Source organism: Vulpes vulpes, chromosome 12 (genome assembly GCF_048418805.1).
Source record: "Vulpes vulpes isolate BD-2025 chromosome 12, VulVul3, whole genome shotgun sequence".
Taxonomy (NCBI): domain Eukaryota; kingdom Metazoa; phylum Chordata; class Mammalia; order Carnivora; family Canidae; genus Vulpes; species Vulpes vulpes.
Window position 1 is genome coordinate 11,965,940 of NC_132791.1, and position 23,405 is coordinate 11,989,344.

A 23,405-nucleotide genomic window follows, 5' to 3' on the forward strand; every position below is an offset into this window, starting at 1 on the left:
ACATGTGTTTGAAGGTTTGGACTGTTCAGATACATAATCCCTCAGACTATAAAACTATATATAGACCCTTATATCTTGTGAGAGTTAGTTGTGATTGCCTACAAATCCAAAGTCCTCTGTGAAGGCCACTCGCCTCTAAGAATGTGAGATGAAGTGCCAAGAACCAGCAAAAAGCTCTACCTGTTAACACTGGAGAGTTGATGCCGTCAACCCTTCCACGCTCACGCTAGATATGCAAGCTCCACAACTGTGTTCGTCTTTTTGTTTGTTGGTTTTTAACCATGCAGCAAAATGAATGAATTTTCCTAGCGTATGAACGAATTTCCATACTTGAGGCTTATTCTACAGGGAGAAGCATTACACGATTTACAAATACTATCAAGTTGAACATACATCTTCATGCTCTCCTATGGTGCGGTAAACCCGGTCTCACAGGCAAGCCAGCTGTAACCTTGCCGGTTAACGAAAGAATGAAATCAGACACCCTTGTCCTCAGATTACTTAGCAGACATTAAACTGGGGAGACTGTGATGAGAAGAATGCCGTAATGTTTCCAGAGCTCCCCCTCCTTCTTACTTAACATCTGTACCTTCGAAAGGGACATCCTGTCAGGATGTGCACATCACCTAATATTGCATGTTCCTGTTAAAAAGAAAGGCCAAAGTGAACATTTTTATTTCCAGAAAAAGTGACACGAGAGAACATGGAAAAACTGCCTCTTACATCAGAAATGCCCATCTCAGCTAAGGATGTGTAGCACTGACAAAGACTTTAAAGGCCTTACAGCACAGGCTGGCCAACTTTCTGCAAAGGGCCAGATAAGTAAGTATTCCAGGCTTTCTGCACCACCTAGTTTCTGTCACAGATACTCAACTGCTGCTGTAGCTTGGAAGTGGCCACAGACACTATGGAAATGGGCGAGCATGGCTGTGTTCCAATACAACTGTGTTTATGGACACTGGAGTTTGAAATTCATATAATTTCACATGTCATGAAATAGTACTCTTTGGATTTTTTTTCAACCATTTAAAAATGTCAAAACCATTCTTAGCTGGTGGGCCATATAAACACAAGCAGTAGGCTGGATTTGGTCCATGGACCAGGGTAAGCCAACCTCTGTGATTTACAGTATCAGGTGGTCTACCCAACGATCTTTGCCCATCTTTGAAAGTCAGAATGGGAATGAAATCAGTAGGACAAAGTTCAGCAAAGCACTGTCTCCACAATTTCTTATAGGAAGGCGGTCAAAGGTATAAGTAAAAATCTTGAATTCTCGGATCAGAGCATTTTGATCAGAGCTCCCATAAAAGCTTCTAGAAGGGATATTCAGCTAAGTATATTAAAGTTCTATGGGAGATAAGCCGTGACACCATATTTGCTTTGTACCGTACTGCCCTATTTCGTAGATACCTTTATCAAGAACTTAACGTGCTGGGTTATGGTTCTTTATTTAAGCTGTGTCACCTCCTTGCTTCTAAACTCTTCCAGGGTAGCAACTGTTTCTTATTAACTTTATATGCTCAGTGTAGGGTATAAGATTGGTCACCTAGTTGACACACACACAATAAGTGTTGTTTGAACTTACTGGTGACACAAAAACCGTAGGAGATCATCAAGTATAAAGAACTTCATAATATCATACCCAATGATAAAAATTTGCCTGCTACTAAGAATAAGATCAGACATTTTCTAGAAGATTTTGTTTCAGTTCTTACCAAATATCTATCATGGGCTAAAAATTAACCCACTCGTTTTCACATGTATCACTTAACCTTTATGATCATTTGGAGAGGTAGGAGTTACCTTCCATATTTGTGGGTGAGGAAAGCAACACAAAAGAAGCTAAGAGATAAAGCCAGGATTAGAACTCACATCTTCAGATGACAAGGCTCCATCTTTCCCCATAATAATGCAAATCATCTGTAGAAATGCAAACTTACAAAACATGTAAAAATTATCCATGGGATGCCAACTGAACACTAGAAGGAGACAGAAAAAAAGCACTGCGACTGTAACATTGCAAATTCGATGGAATAGAGGAGTAGCAACTTTTGAGAATTTTTCTTCGAAATAAAAACCTTTCTAAGCACAGTAAGAATAAAGGCTGGCAAAGTACCCAGGAGGCTATAGAGCACAGAGGTCAAGTAGAATATCTAGTTTCTTTTGTAATCACTGAGTCAGAAGCAGAAAACATGCTTCGGCCCATCCTAACTTGGCAAAAGCCCAGACAAAACTAAGTCATTTTGAGACTCTCGGGATAACCGCAGTCACAAGTACTCAAGAAAGCCAAGTGAAAGGTATCGTCAAGAAAGTCAAAGAACTTCAGTGCTGGCGAACTGAGCTGTGGCTAATCCCCTGAACTTGAAATCCAGAGGGCAAAGATGTGGATGGTGCTGCCACATTTTGCTTATGTGAACAAACAGGATACTTGAAATTTCCGATTGGAAAAGCGATTTCATAATATTGATTTATTTAGCAAACAGCAACCAGACACTTTACTGTATGCAGGGTGCTAGGACCAGGTGTTGGAAGAAAAGACAGATAAATAACATGGTTTCCATTTTAAGAACGTTGCATCCGATGGCAAGATAGAGACTTGTTAAAATGAGTTACGGGGTGTAAGTTGAGGCAGGACGAGATATGTGCCTTTACAGAGAAAAGAACAGGCCTGTGGAAGCTTGGAAGCAGGAACAATTCACTTTGGAGAGTTTAGTGGACAGTTCAAAAGATATAGGCGAAGAACACTTGCAAATGTCTGCTGGAAAAACACCATGTGAGGTTCTGCTAGGCACGTCCCTCTGACAAATGGTCCAACCTCTCTTGATCGTCTACTTCTGATTTCTCGGTCTTCCAAAATTCATGAAAGAAACCGGGTCTGTGGCTGACAGATCAAGAAGCAAGCCCAATATAAGGGAAAGCAGAGTTGAAGTGACGTAATCTTCAGGAGAAACCTCCAGCTCACACAAATCCTCGCAGTTGATCACGATACAGCTGCTGGCACTCAGTTCCAAAATTAAATACAATCCCCAAAACTGTGGCCAAAGGTGTGTTTTATGATCTGGAGTCAGGGGAAGGTTCTTCTTTTGTTTTATTTCTTCTCCTTTCCTTTGCTGGACACAAATGTCCTATGGGATTCTTCTGCCGCTGTGGATTTCACTAGTCCAGAAAGCTAAACAATTTTATTGGCATAACTGAAATGTTGGTGATTCCTCCTGAGCTTAATGTTCGGCTGCTTCTCCCAAACTGGCAAAAAGTAAGAGTAAAAGATACGAGTTCCTTAGAGTTCGGCCGCCTGAGGCTCCATTTGTATAAAAAATTAAAAACATTTCAAAGTAAATTCAATTAGTGAATGTGTATTGCCTGAATAGACTATCCTTCTAAATTTAATATAGCGAACATGACAATTTTATGAGCAAACCAAGTTAGAGATAATATATTTTTATGTTCCTTAAACTAGCAAAGAGACTTCAGAACCATAAAGAACACTAACAAGGTACTGCATATACTTAAACTTTCTTTAAAAAAAAAGTGTTTCTTAAATGTGAGTACAAGATCTTTTTTTTTTTTTTTCATTCTTCATGACTTTGAGGTTCTTGAATATGTGTTCTTCATCTTTCACTAGCATTACTAATAAATGGTGCCACTGATGTATGACTTCACTGTGTGTGTTGGGGGAGAGAGAGGGAGAGAGAGAGAGAGAAAGAGACGGGGAGGGAGGCAAGGAACGAAGGAGGGAGGGATTGAAGGCATGGAGCAGTCGGCCTCTACAAGACCCAGTGAGACTGGAGAAAACAGAACTGAAGGACGAAAAAATAAAATTTCAAATAGCCTGTACTGTTTACTTTAGATTCCAAGAGATTGCAAGTGAGTCTTTGGTCATTGGTGCAAAGATAAAGGTCTAGGAAGACAAGATGCTGTGTGTCATGTAAAAAATGAGGGTTACTGTCATCCCTCTTCTACTTCACTCGGCTTCCGAGGATAAACATGGCAGCGTGCATCCAGGGCTCCTGGGAATCCGATTCTTAAATAGAAAGGTGCATTTGACTTCAAGGATCCTTTCTGCTGTACCAGGATTCCGACTGGTCCATGAATGACAGGTCTATGGGCTTTGCAGGCGAATTCTAAAGGTTGGGGTGTCCAGGTCTGTCTAATAAAATCCTTGGACTGAAAACATCCTACAGTATCTCTTAGTTTTTTCTATAGATTCTCTCCACTACACAAAATCACCTAAAGCCATTTGTGGAAGAATATAATGAGCAATGCACTCAGCATATAGTCCAACTTGGGGGCAGGGGTGGGGGGAAGCAGTAAACCTTACTTTAGAACCAATTGCTAAGTCTCCTGCACACGTTATTTGTGGCAGGTTACACAATAATCTGGATCTCCAGCATCTTGTAGATCTGTTCCCAGGATCAACTTTGTAAAAGAAAGTCTGTAGGAAATTAACATGACTGAGGCTCTCCTGTAGGTGTCAGGTCCTGGGAAACTCGGATCTTTTAGGTATGAGGTATAATTTACTCACCATACAAGTCATCTGTTTTAAATAGTTCAGGGAGTTTCATTAAATTGATGCATCTGTGCAATCCTCACCACAATCTGGTTCTTCTATTACTTTGGGGAGTTCCCTCATAACCTCTGCAATCCATCTCCCAACCTCAAGCCCCAAGCAACCTCCCATCGGCTTTGTCTCCACAGTGTTGCCTTTTCTAGAAACTTTGTATAAATGGAACCATGCAACATGTGATCTTTCATGTCTGGCTCTTGTCCGCTTGACATGATGCTCTTGAGATTTATCCATGATGTTACATGTATCAGTAGGCTCATTTCTTTTTAACTGGTAAGTAGTATCCCCGTTGTACGTTGTATGGATATAGCACCTTTCATTTATCCATCCACTTTACAGGGCAGTAGACTTGCTAGATCCGATGGTAAGTGTACATTTCACTTTTAAACAAATTGCCAAAATGTTCCAAAGTGAACATGCCATTTTACATTCCAACCAGCGCCACATGAGAGTTCCAGTTTCTCCACATCCTTACCAACACTTTGGCACTATCAGTCTTCTTACTTTCAGCCATTTGCACGGGCGGGTAGTGATATCTTTCTGCTGTTTTATTTTGCATTTCCCTAATGATGACTCTTATTGGACCTCTTTTCATATGATCACCTGCCATTGGTGTATCCTCACAGGTAAAAGTGTCTATTCAGGTATTTTTCTCATTCTTAATTGGATTTTTATTTTCTTACTATTACGTTGTAAAGTTTGTATATTTTGGTTAAAAACCTTTGCTAGATAATTACTTTGCAGATATTTGCTTCCAATCCATTGCTTGACTTTTTTTTTTTCTTAATAGTGTCTCTGAGGGGCAGAAATTTATGTTTGATGGCATCTAATTTACTGATTTTTCTTCTTTTAATGTCTGTAGCTTTTGTATCATATCTAGGAAAATTTCCACTAACCCAAGCGAGATTTTCTATTATTTTTGCAGAAGTTTTCTGGTTTCAGTTCAGACACTGAGGTTTACGATCTATTTCGATTTAAATTTTGTGTTGGGAGTGAATTAAGGGTCAGCGATCATTATTTTTTTTTTTTTTTTTTTTTTTTTTTTTTAGCGATCATTATTTTGTATGTGGATATCCAATTGTTCAAAGCACTATTTGTTGAAAAACTATCCTTTCCTTATTACCTTGCTACTTTTGGTAAAAAAATAAAAATAAAAATAAAAAATAAACAAATGAACTGACCACATAGCTGAGGGTTGATTTCTGGACTTTTCCTTCTGCATCACTGATCCAGGCATCTATCCTTATGCCAATACCACATGCTCTGGAGTACTGCAGCTTTACGGAAGAATTTGAAATCAGGAAGGGTGAATTCCTCCAATTTTGTTTTTTTCCCATGCTAGTTAGGCTATTCTAGGTCCTCTGCATTTACATCTTAGTATCAGCTTGTCAACTTGCATCAAAGAAAAGAGATTTTGATAGAGATTCCGTTGGATCTGTAGGTTGATTTGGGGGAGAATTGCCAATACTGAGTCCTCTCATCCAGTCAATACAGTATATGTTGCATTAACTTTGTTCTGTTATTTCTCTCAATAACATTTTCTAATTTTCAGCACATGGCTTTCATAGTTCCTATGACAAATTTACTTTGAATGTTTTATTCTTTTTCATGTTACTGTAATGAAATTAATCAAATTTCATTCTCAGATTTCCGTTTCTGGTATGCAGACATAGACTTGATTTTTGCATACTGACCTTGTATCCTGCAACCAACTCTGCTATACTCACTAGTATTCCAGCAGGTTTTCTTTTATAGATTACTTCTAGGATTTTTCTCTGTACAAAGATCACCTTGTCTGTGAACACAAGTGATCTCATTTCTTCCTTCCAATTCTTAGGGCTTTCATTTCTTGTTCTTGCCTTATGGCCCTTGACCTTTATATATATGTGTATAAAAAGTTTTTATATGCATACATATATATAAATTTTTTAAAAAAGATTTTATTTATTTATTCAGGAGAGACACAGAGGGAGAGGCAGAGACATAGGCAGAAGGAGAAGCAGGCTCCCTGCGGGGAGCCCAATGCAGGACTCAATTCCAGGATCCCAGGATCACAACCTGAGCCAAAGGCAGACAGTCAACCACTGAGCCACCCAGGTGTCCCCCTTGATTTTTATATTTGAATTATTAGCAAACTTCACTTTAGTACACCGTATAGTGACACTCTTCATACCCCTTTCATAAATGCTCAAATCACCACAGTGAGTGGACTGTGTTTAACCAGCTTATGTTGTCGCCTACCAGTCATAACCTCTCTTTCAGCAGCACTGCTCTCCTTGTTTGTCAAATACTGTTTGGATAATTATTTAGAAATTCCAACTGCATTTTGTACTCATCATTTAGAAATGAAGGAACAGAAAATGGGAAAAAGAAAGTGCTGCCATCAGTAATAAGCACACATCTCATACACTTAACAACATTTGAGACCAAGATGAAAATTATTACGCATGCTGGAAGTGGCAATTCTTTAGCCTCAATTAGGTGCTCATTGGACTTAATAGGCTGGTCAACCATGAGAGAGAGTAAAATTAAAGAACATAACATGGCCTAGTGAAAATATAACATCAAAGACCATATCTAAGATGTAAGGTATAATTAGTGATTTTAAAATATATTTCAGTTCTAGGGGAACCTGACTGCCTTTCTGAGAGATACCATAGCTCTGTTTTTTATTCTTTTATTTTTTTAAAATTTTATTTATTTATTCATGAGAAACACAGAGAGAGTCAGAGACACAGGCAGAGGGAGAAGCAGGTTCCCTGCAGGGAGCCTGATGCAGGACTCGATCCCAGGACCCCAAGATCATGACCCGAGCCAAAGGCAGATGCTCAACCACTGAGCCACCCAGGCGTCCCTACCGCTCAATTCTTTAGTAGACTGAGGAACACATTAAGTCTCAAAGTGTGGGATATACCAGGACTTCATTTACTCTTACAAAACTTCCGGGAAAGATAAAACAACTCTCATAGAAATCAGAGAATGGGGGCACCTGAGTGGCTTAGTTGGTTAAGCACCTGTCTTGGGCTCAGGTCATGATCCAAGAGTCCTGGGATGGATCCCTGCTTGGCGGAGACTCTTGTTTCTTCCTCTCCCTCTGCCCCTCCCCCTGCTCATGCTCTGTTTTTCTCTTTCAAACTAAGTAAATAAAATCTTAAAAAGAAAAAATCAGAGAACAGATAAATTAGAGAACACATACAGAAACTTAAGTAACTTGCTGAAGTCGTATGGTTAAGTCGTGGAGACAAGACTCAAACCTAGGTCTGTTTGCTTCCAAAAGCTCTGAATTGAGGCCCTCTTTTCTGGAGCAGCCCATTTCCCTGTTGGGTATCCTGAAGCCCCAGCCTTCCATGCCTCCTCAGGAAAACCCCCGAGTCCACATGTGTCTGGTTCTAACCTTCTCAGCAGTGACTCAGAGCAACTGGGTAACGGGAGGATTTATCTTCCTGGTTTGCTCTCTCCCAAAATACCAGCCCAAAGGCTGAACACTATAATAAAGAGATCTGAGGTGGTTACATAAATAAGGTCCATGTGCATAAATGTGGAAAGCTCGGTTTGAAATGGATGAGCGATTTTCCTTTGAGTTTGGAGGCAGAGATGCCCAGGAAGTTTGACTAAGAAAGGACGCGAGAAAGTTTTTCAGTGAGGTAAAGTCAGGCTTTTCTCCTCTGCTTTCATTTTTGGGCAAACACATTAGAAAATGAATGCATTCCCAAGCAGAAAAGTGACCACGAAACCACTTCGTGGTGGATGGGTGATAGAGCTCAGCCTTCTCTCTCAACACCCCACAGAAAAATTCTACCCCTTGGGCGCAGATGATTCGGACTAAAATCTTGATCACTTGGGTTTGCAAGGCCGGGGAAAGAGGAGGAGGACACAGAGCAAAGAAAAAGGAAATTATCGAAAGCCCTTCTTCTCATTGTGCCTTAAGTAAACACTCCCTGGAGATTTTGGATTTTTGGGTTAATCAGAAAACATTTCAATAGGCTTTTTTTTTTTTTCATGAAACAAATGCAAATTGTAGTTCCAGTGCCCTCTGGGCTATCCACAAGACCAGAAGCAAGCATCTCAATTCCCCCCTGTGTGCCAGATAAGCCCTGGGACGCTGTCCTGTAGGATTTTGCTTCTCGATCGGCAAACCTTCCTAATCATCAGAAGTTTTTTCACAAACCCCGTATTTTAGGTCTTGTACTGACGTGTTCTCGTCCTCCTCAAATAAAACATGTATTTTACAGCCCTCACACCGTTTAGACACAAATAGCAACACTTTGGAACATCTCAGTAGTTAGCAAAGTACTGGGAAATGACCTACGTGATTGAGGGCCATCAGATCAGGGCCCAGCAGCGACAGGACCACAGCCTGCCACCCACTCCCATAAATAAAGTCTCACTGGAACCCAGCCAGGCCCGTTCATTTATATCTTGTCTGTTGCTGCTTTCTCGCTACAAAGGGCAGAGTTGAGGAGTTGCCACTGAGACCATCTGGCCCGCAAAGCCTAAAATATTTACTATCTGGTTCTTTACATAAAAAGTTCACCAATTACGGTGATGCTACATTTATAAAATGATACGGAAAAATATTCCTGTTAAGTAAAAAAAAAAAAAAAAAAAAATTGTAGGGATGACACACTATTACATGTGTGGTCTAGTCTGAATTATGTAAAACAAGGGAAAGCGGGCAGAGAAGAGGTAAAAAAATAAAGGTTAAGCAGGTAGATTTGGGTGGCAGCATTAGGGGCGATGTTCCTTATCCCCATCTATAGGTTCCCGTTTTCTAAAATGACCTTTTCTTTCTTTCATCGCAGAAAGAATACGGAACCTCACGCTGAACATTCTTTTAGTCCGTCTCTGACTTGCACACGGTGGGGGTGACTGCATTCGGCTCTGTCCTCTCGCCAGGCCCGACCCCACAGGTGTGCTGAGGGCGGCGGGGACGGGGGGGAGGGGAGGGGGGCTGCAGGAAGCCCCTGGCAGGTACCTTATGCTCGTCCCGAAGGTGGCTGTCCAGTTCTTCCGTGTGCTTGGTCTCGTAGTAGCAGAGCTGGCATTTGTAAGGTTTCAGTTCATTGTGCTTTTCTATGTGTTGCTGGAGGCTCTCGTCGCTGGAGCAGGTGAAGGTACATTTATCACAGCGGAAAACCACTCCCTGCAAGTATTTCGACAGCTTGGAACGGCACACCTCGATGGGGACGACTCGCTCTTCTGTGGAGACAAAACGGACGGAAAGATGGGAAGTTTCGCTGATGGTCAAGCCCACGCTCCTTCCCTGGCAGGTGGGAGGAAACCCAGCCAGCCCGGCTGCCCCTCAGGGGTCTGTCGGGAGCGGCCTGCAAGGTGCTCAGTAACCGCTGAGTGCAGGAGGCTCTAAGATGGGACAGGGGTGGCTACTGCGTCCTAGAGCCCCGAAGACCGTGGCCGGCAACTGTCCGCACTCCCCGCTTCCTCGCTAAGTGCCAGCCGGGCGGGACCCCGCGTCTCTAAGTAGAAGGGACAGTGCCAGCGGCCAACCACCCGTGTGCCACTACCGCGCACCTTCCTGGCAACTCTAAGAGCGCCGGCGTTATTTCTGTTTTTACAGATTAGTAAAGGCAGGAACGAGGCTCTTAGTAACTTCCTAACGGTCACACAGACGTGGTCACGGGCCCGGCTGAGTGCTGACCCCCGCCTGCAGAACTGCAAGTCCTTTATGTCGCACGGTTTCCACTTCCACTCCTGCTTCCCCTTCCGAGCTGTTCTCAAGGAGACGGTCTTCCTTATCCTGAAACCAAGGGACTCTAATCTAACAACAGATCTAAAAACAAAGGACCTGTACATTTTCATTCACTACAACTCCAGCTCTCTAACTAGGGGAAGCTCACAAATGAAATGGCTGCGGGCAGCATTTGGGGGTGTGTGTGTGGGGGAGGCAGGGGGTAGCGTGGGAGATAGGGAGGATTTGTGCCTTTTCAGACAATCTGTAATCTGATTGTCACAAGGGAAAAAATAAAAGAGGGAGAGGATTTGGGTGCTTTTCCCATTAACATACCAAATGCTGTAGGGCTGGAAATGCGTGTGCTTGTTTATTTTGCACTCTCTTACCCTTGTGTTTAACTGCTCAAATTAAATTTCACACCAGTCTGCCCAGAGTATCGGCGCACGCGCCAGATATCCATAACTGGGATAAAATTAAAATCTGTGCTATTTATGCAAGGATCAAATATAGCGTGTGTTTTCATGCTGTGTCTGGATTTCAGAAGACTCTGGAAGTTTACAAATGGACGCACACAACATATACTTATATTATTTAGAAACAGCAATGTATTATTAAGTCAAGAACGCGTGATTTATTCTCAGAGTCACTGAGTAGCAACGTTTCCAGGCGTCCGTGTTTTGTGCACTGATGCAGCTCACCCTTTGTCGTCGGCCGGCCCGGCCCCCGGGGAACCCTCGCCACCCAAAGCCAGGCCCGAGTGTCAACCACCACGTTCTCCCTGCAGGGCAGGCGGTCCCCGCCTCGTGAGTCCTCGAATACAGCGATTAATTGGCCAGCAAAAAGCCGGCCAGAGGAAGCGTGGAAGGTGGTGTCTGCTACATACTCCCCGGAGCTCTAATGCATATGTTATTTTCCCTATACAAAGAGTCAGTCGCTTATTTAGAAATATAAATATTTTTAAACCAAAGTAGAGCAGACAGCTAAGAAACACATGATTATAATGTAATCCACACATTTTCTTAGAATAGCAAATGTTTAACAGTCTTCTAACCATTCAGTTCCATGGTTTGGTGTAATCCGAGGAAAAAAAAATGCTTTGGCATCAGCCAGCCAGAGCCTTAGGAGGGCCCGAGCTACCGTGTTCCAGCCCCACACCAGAGTTTGTCCACAGCAGCACTACTGACATTTTGAGGCCAAACAGGTCTTTAGGCGGGGGGCTGTCCCATGCACCCGAGGATGTTCATCAGGTTCCCTGGCCTCTATCTCAACATTTGCCAGGAGACCCCTCTTGCCTCCCCGTTGTGATGACCAAAAATGCCTCCAAGCAGGTGCCCCCCGAGGAGGCAATGCTTGACACCAAGTGTCGGGCATCGCCTCCCACCACTCTGGGGGAGACACGCATGGACACGAGCCGTGAGCAACCGGGGCCCACCCTGAAGCCCTGAGATCGGCCCCATGGGCAGTGTGGACATGAACTTTCCCGGCTCCTTCCTAGACACCACAGCCCCTTCTGCTCTCCCCCTGCGTTTGGGCCCCGACGTGTACTTGGTCATTTCTATTGCTTCCACGCTCCGGCTCAGGCGACCCCAGTGGAGACGGACAACAGCTGCTATGACAGTCCCTGTGACGGTGCCTCGAGCGCCTGGGACACAGGCACGCAGTCGGCCTCCGCTCTTCACTTCTCCCCGTAAAGAATCGTGTCTTTCAGACTTGGTTTTTATGGGTCTCCCTCTCAATTCCTCTGCCACCCTGGTTAATTTTCTTTGCAGTTTCCGATTTCACTACATGCACCTAAGTGCATTTTACACAAAAAGGCACGAGCGCTCAAGATACTCCGGAGCCTAAAAAATAATCATTCATGCAAATGATCACAGCAATTTACCAAGAGCACGCTACGTCTCAAGCAATGTTAGGTATTCTCCTCTCACTGTCACTTTTTTATTCTCCAAACACTCTGCGAAGCCAGTTTTATTACCTTTCGTTTCCTGATGTGGAAGCTGAGAACAGGTCTGTGGAACTACTTTCTCAAAGTCACGCCTCTGGTTCAGAACAAAGTTGTGACCTGGGAGCACAGGTCTCCTGCTGACTCTGAGCCGGGGGGCCCTCTTCCTTCACCCCTGAAAAGAGCTCTCCTGGGGCATCCACTCTGCATGCCATTTATTTATAAGCCTTTTATTCCTAATCGTTGAAGAGTACAAAAGCAAGGCAACCATTTCTATCTGAATTTTCTTTCTATCTATCTGAACCATTTCTATCTGAATTAGATAAATGGTAAATTCCCACATACCTACAAACCCAGAACCTAAGACTTCCCATTTCCAAACTAAGACATCACCAACGTTCCGAATCTCCTGGTTACGTGGATTTTTACTAAGATATTTATCTTAGAAAAAAAAGTTAATTTTTCTCCTTTCTAAAACCAGGGCTAACACGACGAAGATAAAAAAAAACAAAAACAAAAAAACAAGACAGACTTGGAAAGGCGGGCAAATCACCGACACTGTTTTCTGAATGAGGTTATTCATTATTGAGGCGAGTCAAGGACATAAAGTTAGAGACTGGAATGTTTCCAGGTATGGACGGAGCCCTGTCTTGGCTACAGAAGCTCAGTGCTCAGGACTTTTTTTTTCTATGGAGGCAGCGACAACTGTGGCTCTTTCTTGACTTCACACCTCTCAAAATTACCTTGGGTAAGAAATCAAGGCTTGAATCACACTCATTGTGACTCAGCTTTCAGAGCTGGCTGCAAAAATATTATGACTTCACCAGTTTGACTACAAGATAGGTTGTGTCTCTCATCTCTTCCTACTCAAAAGCCGCTTGGTGCTACAGCTGGACATAAACCCCAAGAGTAATGCCACATGGAAGCCTGTGGGAACTAAGGCGCAAAGGAGCCTACAAGTGTGTGCCGACAAACTCCCGTGGTGCCCAGTGGAAAGATCTGCGGAGTTGCAACTAGAAGGAGGGCGGAGGGTCACTTTTGCTCCAAACAGAGAAAAACCACATCACTGTGGAATCCAGAATCACCAAGTGAAAATTCTTCCTGAAAAGGCAGACCGCAACACACTTGGGTTTCCTCCCCACAACATGCCAAGTCTGAACGAAGCAGGGAGAGATCTGGAAGTCATTCACGCCAACAAACTCCATATGCAAATGGTCATGCTAACGGGCCAAGACCCTCTTTGGACCAAACCAAAGTCCCACCCATTACTCTCAGCCAAACAAGTGACAAAAGTTGAGTACTAGAAAGCCATTAAGAAAATAATCGTTTCTAAAAAAAAAAAAAAAAATTTTTTCCAAAACATAACCATAAACAGACACACATAAACATAAGGACAACAGCTCCTGGTATGAAGTGATTAATTTGATGTTAGCCAGGCTACCGCCGTCAAGCCAGAGAAAGCTGGGAACCACACCTGTAGTTCTAACAGGCGAAGCATTTGGTGGGGATACAGGGGAACCTGTAATTTCACTGAATAAAATGAAAGACTAGTGATTTCACTCTAGATTTTTTTTTCCTTAAGAAAAATGATACTGATAAGGTAAATTTAGGGAGATTAGTTTTATTCCCCAAAGAGACCCACCTACAGGGTTCAGTTAAAATTCATTGTTTGCCTAGGTATTGGGGTTAAAGGTTGGGAAGCAGAAGCTTTAAGTTACCATGCCAACTGGAGACCAGCATCAATGATTACACAGTTCAGGAATTATAAATAAAAATACCTGGCAAAACTGTTTTATCCCTACAATTCAATCTGTACCCAACTTTCCAGGTGCACTGTAGGTATGCAAGGTACACACAGGCAAAGCTGTGCATGAGGCATCATACTTCGAGTGGTGCTGATAAACTGATAAACTCAGTGGAAATGCACTCATGAAACTATTTATTGCCTGTTCACTGTCTCTTCCCATTAAAGGTCCTTCAGTGCATGGACCTTGCCTGACTTCACGGCTGTATCTCTAGGGCCCAAAACACTGCCAGCACATAGTGAATGTTCCATAATTACGTGTTCCATTAAACGAAAATCCACCAAGAAGTCCTACCTCCAACCTTTTCCTTCAAACAAAAATCTCAGGGCTTAATTTTTCCCTTTCTAAACTGGTCCAATTAGGGCCAATCTCACCAAATGTTGGTCTCACCTAAGTTCCTACACATGATCTTAGCCAAAAGGCTGAGAAGTGATCACCTAAGTTCCTCAAAGAAATGGGTCTACCAATCCTTGGCTTCAACCTTTGCTAAACTGGTATTCATCAGGTACCCTGGTTTCCCATCTGAGTTCAAACTCATACATTGGTCTCCAAGCCCTACCTAATTTGCCAGAACACACTTTACCTGCCTTGACCCCTATTCCCTTCAGCCCGCCTCAGAACTCTCTAATACAACTCTGTCAACATATCTAGTTCCCACCTACTTCATCGATTTAAACCCCCCTCCACCATGAGGGACACCAATAGTGTCCCTCAGAAATTTATGTGTACCCGGAACCTCAAAATATGATCTTATTGGGACATAAGTTCCTTGCAGATGTAACTAGTCAGGATGAGGTAACAGTGGTTTGCAGTGGGCCCTAAATTCAATGAATAGGTTATTGGGAAAAGGGAGAGGCCACACAGAAGACACACACAGGGAAGATGGCCATGTGAGGACAGGTGCAGAAACCGGAATGACACAGCTGTAAGGCAAGGATGTCAGGAGCCCCCTGAAGCGAGGAAGGGCCAAGGGAGGATTCTTGTCTAGAGTCTTCAGAAGGAGCACGGTCATGCTGTCACCTTGCCATCAGACTTCTAGGTCCCAGAGCAGTGACAGTTCATTGTTGTTTCAAGCCACCCAGGAAACTCATATACCCCACCTTCAATCTTCTTTGCCTGCTGAAATGTCATCATGGCTCAGTTTCAAAGTCACACTTCACCAGCTTTCTCTACTCCAAACACAAATACACCTGCCACCATGAATCTCCTAGATACCCGTCACTCACTACCTTCTGCACGCAGACTTACGCACATGCTTCATCTTCTTGAGGAGGGCAGGTACTGGGTTTTACCTCATCTTGCCCAAAAACCCAGCATAGTATGGCATGTAACAAGCAAGTAATGAATGCTTGCTGAATGCATGGGCAAACAGTACGCTCTCTTTAGCTATAGCCAACATAAACCCACGACCATTTCTCATTCAGATTTCCCATGAGTGAAACGGATTCTCCTCTCTTTCCTCCCTATTTAAATATACCCTTCTGTCGGGATAAAAAGCTAAGGAAACTATTCTTGCAAGCAATATCTCAAGTTGAGAAGTTGTTTTTCTTCCCTTTCATCCCAAGTATTTTAATTAACCAAGGCCTCGGAAAGCTCTCTCACTGCACGCCCTAGAGACCAAAGATGTTTACTCATCCACAGAGCAAGGAGAGCACAGGTGCAGAAAGAGCTACATCTTGTTACTTTGAGATCAACCCTGACTTGAAATTTCAAGGCAAACACCCAGCCCTGGTCTTGACTTGTCAAGACCGGCTTCCCACCAAGATGCCGTTCTGAGTGGAGATGGACACCAAAGCCAAGCCAGGACACAGATGGAAGACATGGCTGTCCTGAGGCACCCTGCCATCTGTGGTGCAGTGGTCCTCATCTCTGACCTCCAACCCCACAGATGATTCCACCCTCAGACCCAGCTGCCACAGCCACTGTGGAACGCTCAACAGGGTGACATAGCCACCATCCCAGGGGAGAGACAGTGATGCCTGGTAGTTATAGGCCTGGGCTGTGGGGCAGGCAAGCCTGGGTTCAGATCCCAGCTGGGTCACTTATTAGTCATTTGGATCTTCGGTCACACTCAATCTCTCTGTACTTTTTATCCTTGTTATTGGGGAAAACAGTAATACCCATGCCATATAGGGTTTTGTGAGAATTCCATAAAATGGCATATTGGACTCACTCAGTATAGCACCTGCTACTAGCAAAACACTCAGTAATAGTAATTTGTTGTTGTTAATGTTGTTATTATTACTGCCAAGCCTCAAATGCCCCTTCATTCCAGACTGTGCACTTTCCAACCCTGATAAAGATATTTATCTATTTAGGTGGCTCTTTTAACATAAGTTACCTCTACAAATAAACAGAAGAGACTGTAAGTAACTAATGACGGGCAGTATGATGCATGGGTCACAGGATCAGAGGCCTGGAGTTGAGTCCTAGCATGGTTAGCGCTCAAGTGACTCCGGTTCAACTGGTCAGCTCTCGCTCTCCCCGTGGGACTTACCACTGTATTTGTAGGGGGGAGGGAGAATGCTACACACTGGATCACACATGGCCCCCTTTGGAGACCCCACTGGAGAAATCCTTCTCAGGTTTCCAGTGTCCAGGATCCCTGGAAATCTCCTGAACACAATTTCCAAAGTTTAACAAACATTTGAAATCCAACTGATTTTGTTGTTGTTGTTGTTGTTTTTCTCTTCCAAGGGAGGCTGGGATCTCAGGGCCAGACCTGCAGCCCACCGCTAACAGGTGCACAGCACCTCACTACATTCACTAGACACCAAACTCCTGGGGAGCTTCTCTGTATGTCTAGGGGGCTTGCAAGTGACCTCTTATTCCGCATGTGCCCCAATTTCCCATTTGTTTTAATCCTGTAGTTTGCACAAATATCTTTAAGATATCTGAAATCTCTTGTGGGATGACCACAAATAATTACACCAAATCAAAGAAAACATAGTTTTTTTCAGTTTCATGCAAGTAAAGTGGGAATACAAGTAATAATACTAGCCCTTACGATGTTGTTGGATATGAATGAGTTGGTGTCAAGTGTAGCACTACAAGGGTATTTCTCAGCTTTAGCATTTACTCTCTCCATGTCCCTCCACCGCCCCACTGCCCGCCCCCGCTTTCTTGAAGTCTCAGCTCAGCTTGGGAAATCATTGAGCTCATTAGACACTGAAGCTCTGATCCCGCCAGGCAGCAGTATGGGAAGCCGGAGGGAATCAACCCCAGAAGTGAGGTCTCATGGCTTCTGTGTGCTCAGCAGCAACGCTACTCATGGCCTCTCCTCACACTATGACGGGGACACACAGCCACCACAACACCTGGGCTGGGGGACCAGAAGCCAGGGGACTGAGGTGGAACACCAGATGGGACCACCCCGGCCAAGACTTCCTGCCTAAATGTTCCTACGCTGCTTCTCTCAGCTTGTGGGCGGGCGTCCCAGGCAGCAGCGGTGACCTCGCGTCTCATCAGAGTGGCCTAGAGAGGAAGGAAATCCAAGGGTGCTAAATGTGGCCTTCCACGGGGTGTGCGGCAGAGGTGGGCGAGATGTCACAACACGCAATGGCCCAAGACGGTGGCGCCAGGTGAATGCTGGAAACTTTTGAAAATGCTCAAAAAATCTCCAGCAATTCAGGGTGAGTGACATCTCAGCAGGACAGCAAGAAGGCACTCATTGTTTTTGAGGCACACGTGGCAAAACCAGAAAAGCCTCCTAAGGTTAGAGGCAAAGGAAGGAAGACTGGAAAGAAGAGGTGGACGAGGAGGGAGGGAGGGTAGGAACAAAGCAAAGATGAAAGATCCGTGGATGGGAACCGCACGAGAGACTGGCAACCAGGATTCTGGTCCTCTTTTTCCATTCACCTCCGGCTCGAATCTTTTTAGGACAGAGTAGTTTTTACATAAACATATTTTTCCTTCTAATGCAGAGGAAGCCTGTTGTTTAACAGTGTTTTAATTGGCCAAGAGTAAACTCCACTGAAAGAAAAACCAAAGAGGACTTGAAAGAAGTATCCCTGTTTATCAACAGGAAGCAACATGTACGGAACACCCAGTATGCATCCACCACGGAACACACTAGACCTTGGCTCATTATTTCATAGGCTTGACTGTCATCTCTTCTTACAGATGGGAGAGCAGGTAAATACAGGAGGCTTTAAAGCCAGGACTGAAATCTGAAGCCTATGGGATTTCTAATAGGTACCCAGGCCACTTTCATTTTAAGAATTTTCTCTCTCCATCCGTTTCAAGGATGATTCCACGTTCTGCTTTAGAAATCACCGAACTGCTTACAACCAGTTTGCTCGTCGCCTTTTATAATGAGTCCCCACCCGTCCATCCTGTTTCTCAGTCACTCCTTCCTTAGCAAGGCTGTGAGCATAGAGGGGTCAGAATGTGAAAACCCCTCAGGCTGGGAAGCCCCCAGAGAAGTGCTCACTGCTGAACCCACCACCTTTGCCTCCCTGCAAGGGGAGATCCTCGTGGCAGGGGCTTTTACCATTGGCTGTCACTGTGGCCATCACTGTGCTCGCCTGCCTGGAGATAAGGTGAGGAAGGAGGGGACCAGAGCCAAGGTGCCAACTGCCACCCCAACACAGGGTGTCTCTGTAATGCCACCCACCCTCACCCTGGTGCCCCAAGACAAGCACACTTAGGAGGGTTACCTCGGTGCAGCACGATGTGGTCGATCATGTTGCGTTTGTATTTGGTGTGATAGAGGCAGAGAGGACAGCGAAGATCTTTGGGGCCCTCCTCGGGAACCGCCGAATGCCCAGCTTCCACGTGCATAGTAAAAGCAGATCTGAGAAGGAGAGGGGTGAGGGGGGAGAGAGGCAGTGAGTGCGACAAGGGATTGTGTCACTCGCACATCCCCATCCCCCGCTGGCTGACTTACTACGGGTCTTCCAGGTGTGACACCCCGGCTTGACGGGACAGAACCAAGGTCCTTAATTAATCATATTTGCTGACCACAAGCTCCTCAGTCACTCATCCAGTAACTGAGCTTTGTCATGCAGCGGTAACTTCTTTTTTGAAAATGTTTGCCACTTGGCTGGGGTCAGGGCTTAGTTTGAAAAGAAATGGATTTCCCCAAACACTTCTATTCTTGAAGATTTAGAAGTTGCCTATTAAGAACATAAAGCCAGGGACACCTGGGTGGCTCAGCAGTTGAGCTGAACGTCTGCCTTTGGCTCAGGGTGTGGTCCTGGGGTCCCAGATCAAGTCCCATATCAGGCTCCCTGCATGGAGCCTGCTTCTCCCTTTGCCTGCGTCTCTGGCTGTCTCTCTCTGCGTCTCTCCTGAATAAATCAATAAAATCTTAAAAAAAAAAAAAAAAAAGAACATAAAGCCAAAATCCCTATGAGAACTTATTTCTCATCATGCCTGGAAGGAGGGGGACTAGAGTCCGGTTGATTTACCAGCTGCCTACGTGACTCTTCACACCTAAGGATGGGGAGGGCGAGGTGGCTGGGACATCATGGCGGTCGAAGGTGGCAGGGTATTGTTGCCTTTCTCTCCATCCTTTTCAAAACTTCATCATTTACAAAGCCTTCAAAGTCTCATAAAAATGGATGAAACCAAGAGTTTAATGGGCAAGGTCCCCTTCTTATTAACTCCAGTGCTTCTCTCAGGGGAAACATGTGCACCCGTCAGTGGGCCCTCGTTATCTGAGTCTTCAGCCTTTTCTCAGTTCTAAGGTCACATGCATATTTATTCGAAAAACAACTGAACCAAATTACTAGTCAGAGACGTAAAACATTTTCCATCAAATCCCAGCAACCACCGTATTGGTGGAAAAGAAACTTGTTCTTCTTCCAACTGTTTTCTGTTGGCCATGAAGCCTGCTTTTGCCAGCCTTGCTGTGTGGAGTCTGTATGGAAGCACTAGAGTGGCCTAAGGCTCAGGCCCTAATTGCAATAGGAAGAGATAATAATAGCTTTCCATCTGTAATATAGCATCTCCCACCATATTACTCTAATAGCTTTCTAAGATATTATAATACTTATTAGTGTTTCCTTTGCACCAGGCTCTATTCTGAGCACTTCAGATACTGTGGTTCATTTGCTCCTCCTAAGAGTCCTGTGAGTGGCACAGTATTACTATCTTTATTTTGCAGATAAGGAACAGGAGACACAGAGAAGCTTAGGGACTTGTCCAAAGTCACACGGCCAGACTGTGGCAAAGCTGGGACTCGCACCCAGGTAGTCAGGCCCCACATCCTGAACTCATAACCACTAACCTAAACAACGCTGCACAGGATGAGATTAAACCACAAGAGTCTAGATTACATGATGGGAAGCACTCCACTCTTTGAGTTCACCGATTCTGTTATACACAGGAGCAAAGGTGCTCTGGATTATCTTTCTCTGGATTGGAACAATCTCTCTATAGTTGTTCAGTTCTAGTCTTCACAGTGCTGGAGTTTTGATTCTCTGGGTGGCTTTCAATAATATGATCTTAGGAAATACAGTTTCTAAAGGGTAGCAGGGAAATCACGATGGCTGGATGTTCTCTCTTGACTTTGACTTCACTTTCAAAAACCTGTTTTTTTTTTTTTTTAACCAAAGACAAATTTTAAAAAGGGAGGATAGTCCTCTGGAGGAAAAACATGGATTGTTTTATGCACCGGGCCAGAGAAATCCCTTCCCACAATCTCACCCTGCTCGGGTGCCCATTTGTTCTAAGTTTGAAACTGGTTTGTCCTGACATATAGCGCTTCATGCCAAACCCCCTCCACAAACCCCAAAGCTGTCTTCTGGAAACTGGCCTCCTTTTGCGAAAACCAGACCCAATCCCTGTATGAGGCCCCGTGGGCAGGGGGCCTTCCCTGAGCTCCGGGTAGGATGGCGCAGGGAAGAGTGCGGTGAGGGATGGAGCGGGCGCAGCCGCCTCGTTTTTCGAGGCTGAGTTCTTCGCGCCACTTACTTAAAGCCTGTGTAAAAGGAGCAGTCTTTGCACTTGAAGAGCTTCTTCCCACCATGCTTGTCCCTGTAATGGCGCCTGATGCTCTGGATGTAGCCAGAGGAGAATTCACAGAATTCGCAGTGGAGAACAGCCTCGGTTTTCTGCTCGGCACCCCCGGCGGCCCCAGAAAGGGGCACGGGGCTGACGCGGCTGTTGTTCCTCGCCAGGGCAGCCGACTGATAGTGGTTCAACTGCTGCTGCACATCTGGAGGTTCTGAGTAGGAGGAGTCTGTGGACAGACGGGGAAAATGACACCGGACACAGAGAACACCAGGGAGGCCGGACACCTGAAAACCCTTGACATTACTGCCATGTAATTTTTTTTTTTTTTTTTTAAAGATGACGACTACGATCCACCTTTCATCTTCATTTACATCCTACAACACAGATCTAGGGAAGGGCAGGTAGGAAGGAAGTGCCACCTCTTTTCATCTGACTTTTGAGGGCTCAGAGCATTTAAAAATAAAACTCTGAGGTTAAAGGTTTCAAAGTGAAGGAAGAAAGTAAACTGTTTTCTAAAGGAAATTGCAGCGCGGCAACGGGCTGCCACAGGATACCCGTCCCCGTAGGTGAGATGAATAAACGCACAGAAGGTACACAGGCATCTCTGGGAGAAAGTCGATGATGTAAATCTCCTCCTCTGCAGCCCAGTACTAGTCCAGCCAACCCCCCACCACCCCCCAAAAAAAGATCTTTAAGAGAAACGTTCGAGCACATGGCAATCACAAATATAAAAAATGCTTTATGGCTTCACAGGCAAGTGATTTAAAATTTAAAATATAAAGATCTCATAGTGTTCTCCTGGAATGGATGTTTAAAGCTTAGTCAGCATTAAGATGGAGATTTATTCATAAATCCCATTAAAATGAAGTTCCAAACAAGTTTCCCTAAAAGGTATTTTAAAGTTTTCGATTTGGAGGAAAATGTGGGAAATGACAGGCATAAATCTCCACCCGGAGAAGCTTCCATGGTATGGGGTGGAGAAATCTGATCTAGATGGGAGGTGGGGAAAAACATCTCGGTCTCTTAAAAAAAAAAATAGGAGAGAGTGGGAGAAAGTAAAAGAAAGGTCTTGAACCTTTTCCCAACACGCGGCTTTGAGCATTGGGGCTACGCATTCTACAACATTGTCCCCCGGAACCTACAGTTGCCTGTGAATGACACAAATGACATCTATGAATACCACGCAGATGAATTTCAGTGTAACTTCCCTTGAAAAGAAAACAAAAGGCTCCTTTTTTTTTTTAAGCCTTTCAAAATGCAGGGGGGAAAGGGGATAGAAACTGTACCAGCCTCCTCCTGATGTGATGGACACTTAATTTTCCAAAGCACGATTCCCCGAGGCAGGACATGGAGGGATTCGGTAAAACCCGTATTTGCTGAAACCAGTCCCATCCATCCCATTGGCCTCTTCGAGAAGAAAAACAAAAACAGAGCAGCCTCCCTCATCTGTGGGGCCACCTCCTGTCTTCAAAATACTAAAATACCTTCCCTTCTTGTTCTCCCCCGCCCCCTCCTCCATTCGTATTCCTCAAGATTGAGGAAAAACCCCTTTGGAAATTGTAAACAAACCTGCCACACACACAAAAATAAAACAAAAGGAAACTTGAACAATACCTCCGAGCCTCCATGGGTTCATTACCAGGTGTAAACTGAAGACAAAGGAAGAAAGGAATGACACCACCGAATTCATTTTGCTCAAGTCTTTTATCTCTGCCTTCTTTATTCCTCAACCCTAGCTGATGAACCCACTCAGGATCACAATAATGCAATTGTCAACTTCTCATTCTTCCTTTCAATAGCAGGTTTGTTTACCACCGCACGGATTGTTCAAGATGTTTTCTATTTAAGCTCTCAAGACTACTTTCTGCTTAAAACACGCGCACAATGTAGCACAAAACACACTCCGCCTCTCTTGTTAACACAGGCTGGGGCTGCGGGTCGGGCCTGGCCCCACCAGCGCCCCGCCAAGGCCCCCGCCAGCACCCCGCCTTCTGGTCTGCAATCTGCGCTGCAGGATCGAAATTCCGTGCCCAGCAAGGCCAAAGCCAGGCCCCGCTGCCTGTGGGCAGGCCACCACCCGCAAGGCTACCCAGAGACCACATCGGATGTCCCAAGGAATGGTCCATCTCTCAAAAAGCAGCCAGCAGCTCCCTCCGGGACACAGCACCCAATTCAGGGAGTCCTGCAGGTTAGCACGGAGGCTGGGAGTCGCCTCAGTCACAGACCCCGACTTTCCAGCGGAATGGTCGAGAAATCAGTTGTTCCTACTCAGATCACAAGCCAGGTAAATTCATTTTCCCCTACCTCTCGCCCACCCCAGCTTCACACGTGCACTAATGTCTCCGGGAGCCTCCCTCCCAGGGAAGGGAGTCTCCTTCGATTTCACACATTTTTCTTGTCTCTAGGGTCTACTTGCATTTTATTCCATCCATCCCAAAAATCGAA

The 23,405-nt window shown here is 44.7% G+C and overlaps 1 protein-coding gene across 33 annotated transcripts in view; it reads right to left on the reverse strand.

Annotated features, from left to right (window-relative positions):
- The window catches only part of ZNF462 (zinc finger protein 462), a 136,486-nt gene that overhangs the window by 14,140 nt on the left and 98,941 nt on the right, over positions 1-23,405 (reverse strand). For all 33 annotated transcript variants that reach the window (XR_011995441.1, XR_011995437.1, XR_011995429.1 and 30 more), the window contains 3 exons: positions 20,919-21,186; positions 18,659-18,795; positions 9,540-9,763 (listed from right to left, as the gene is read on the reverse strand). Coding sequence is in view for 4 of the 33 variants with exons in the window: in XM_072727781.1 (XP_072583882.1) it covers positions 9,540-9,763; positions 18,659-18,795; positions 20,919-21,186 (629 nt within the window). In the remaining 29 variants the exon portion in view is untranslated. The remainder of the gene's footprint in view (positions 1-9,539; positions 9,764-18,658; positions 18,796-20,918; positions 21,187-23,405) is intronic.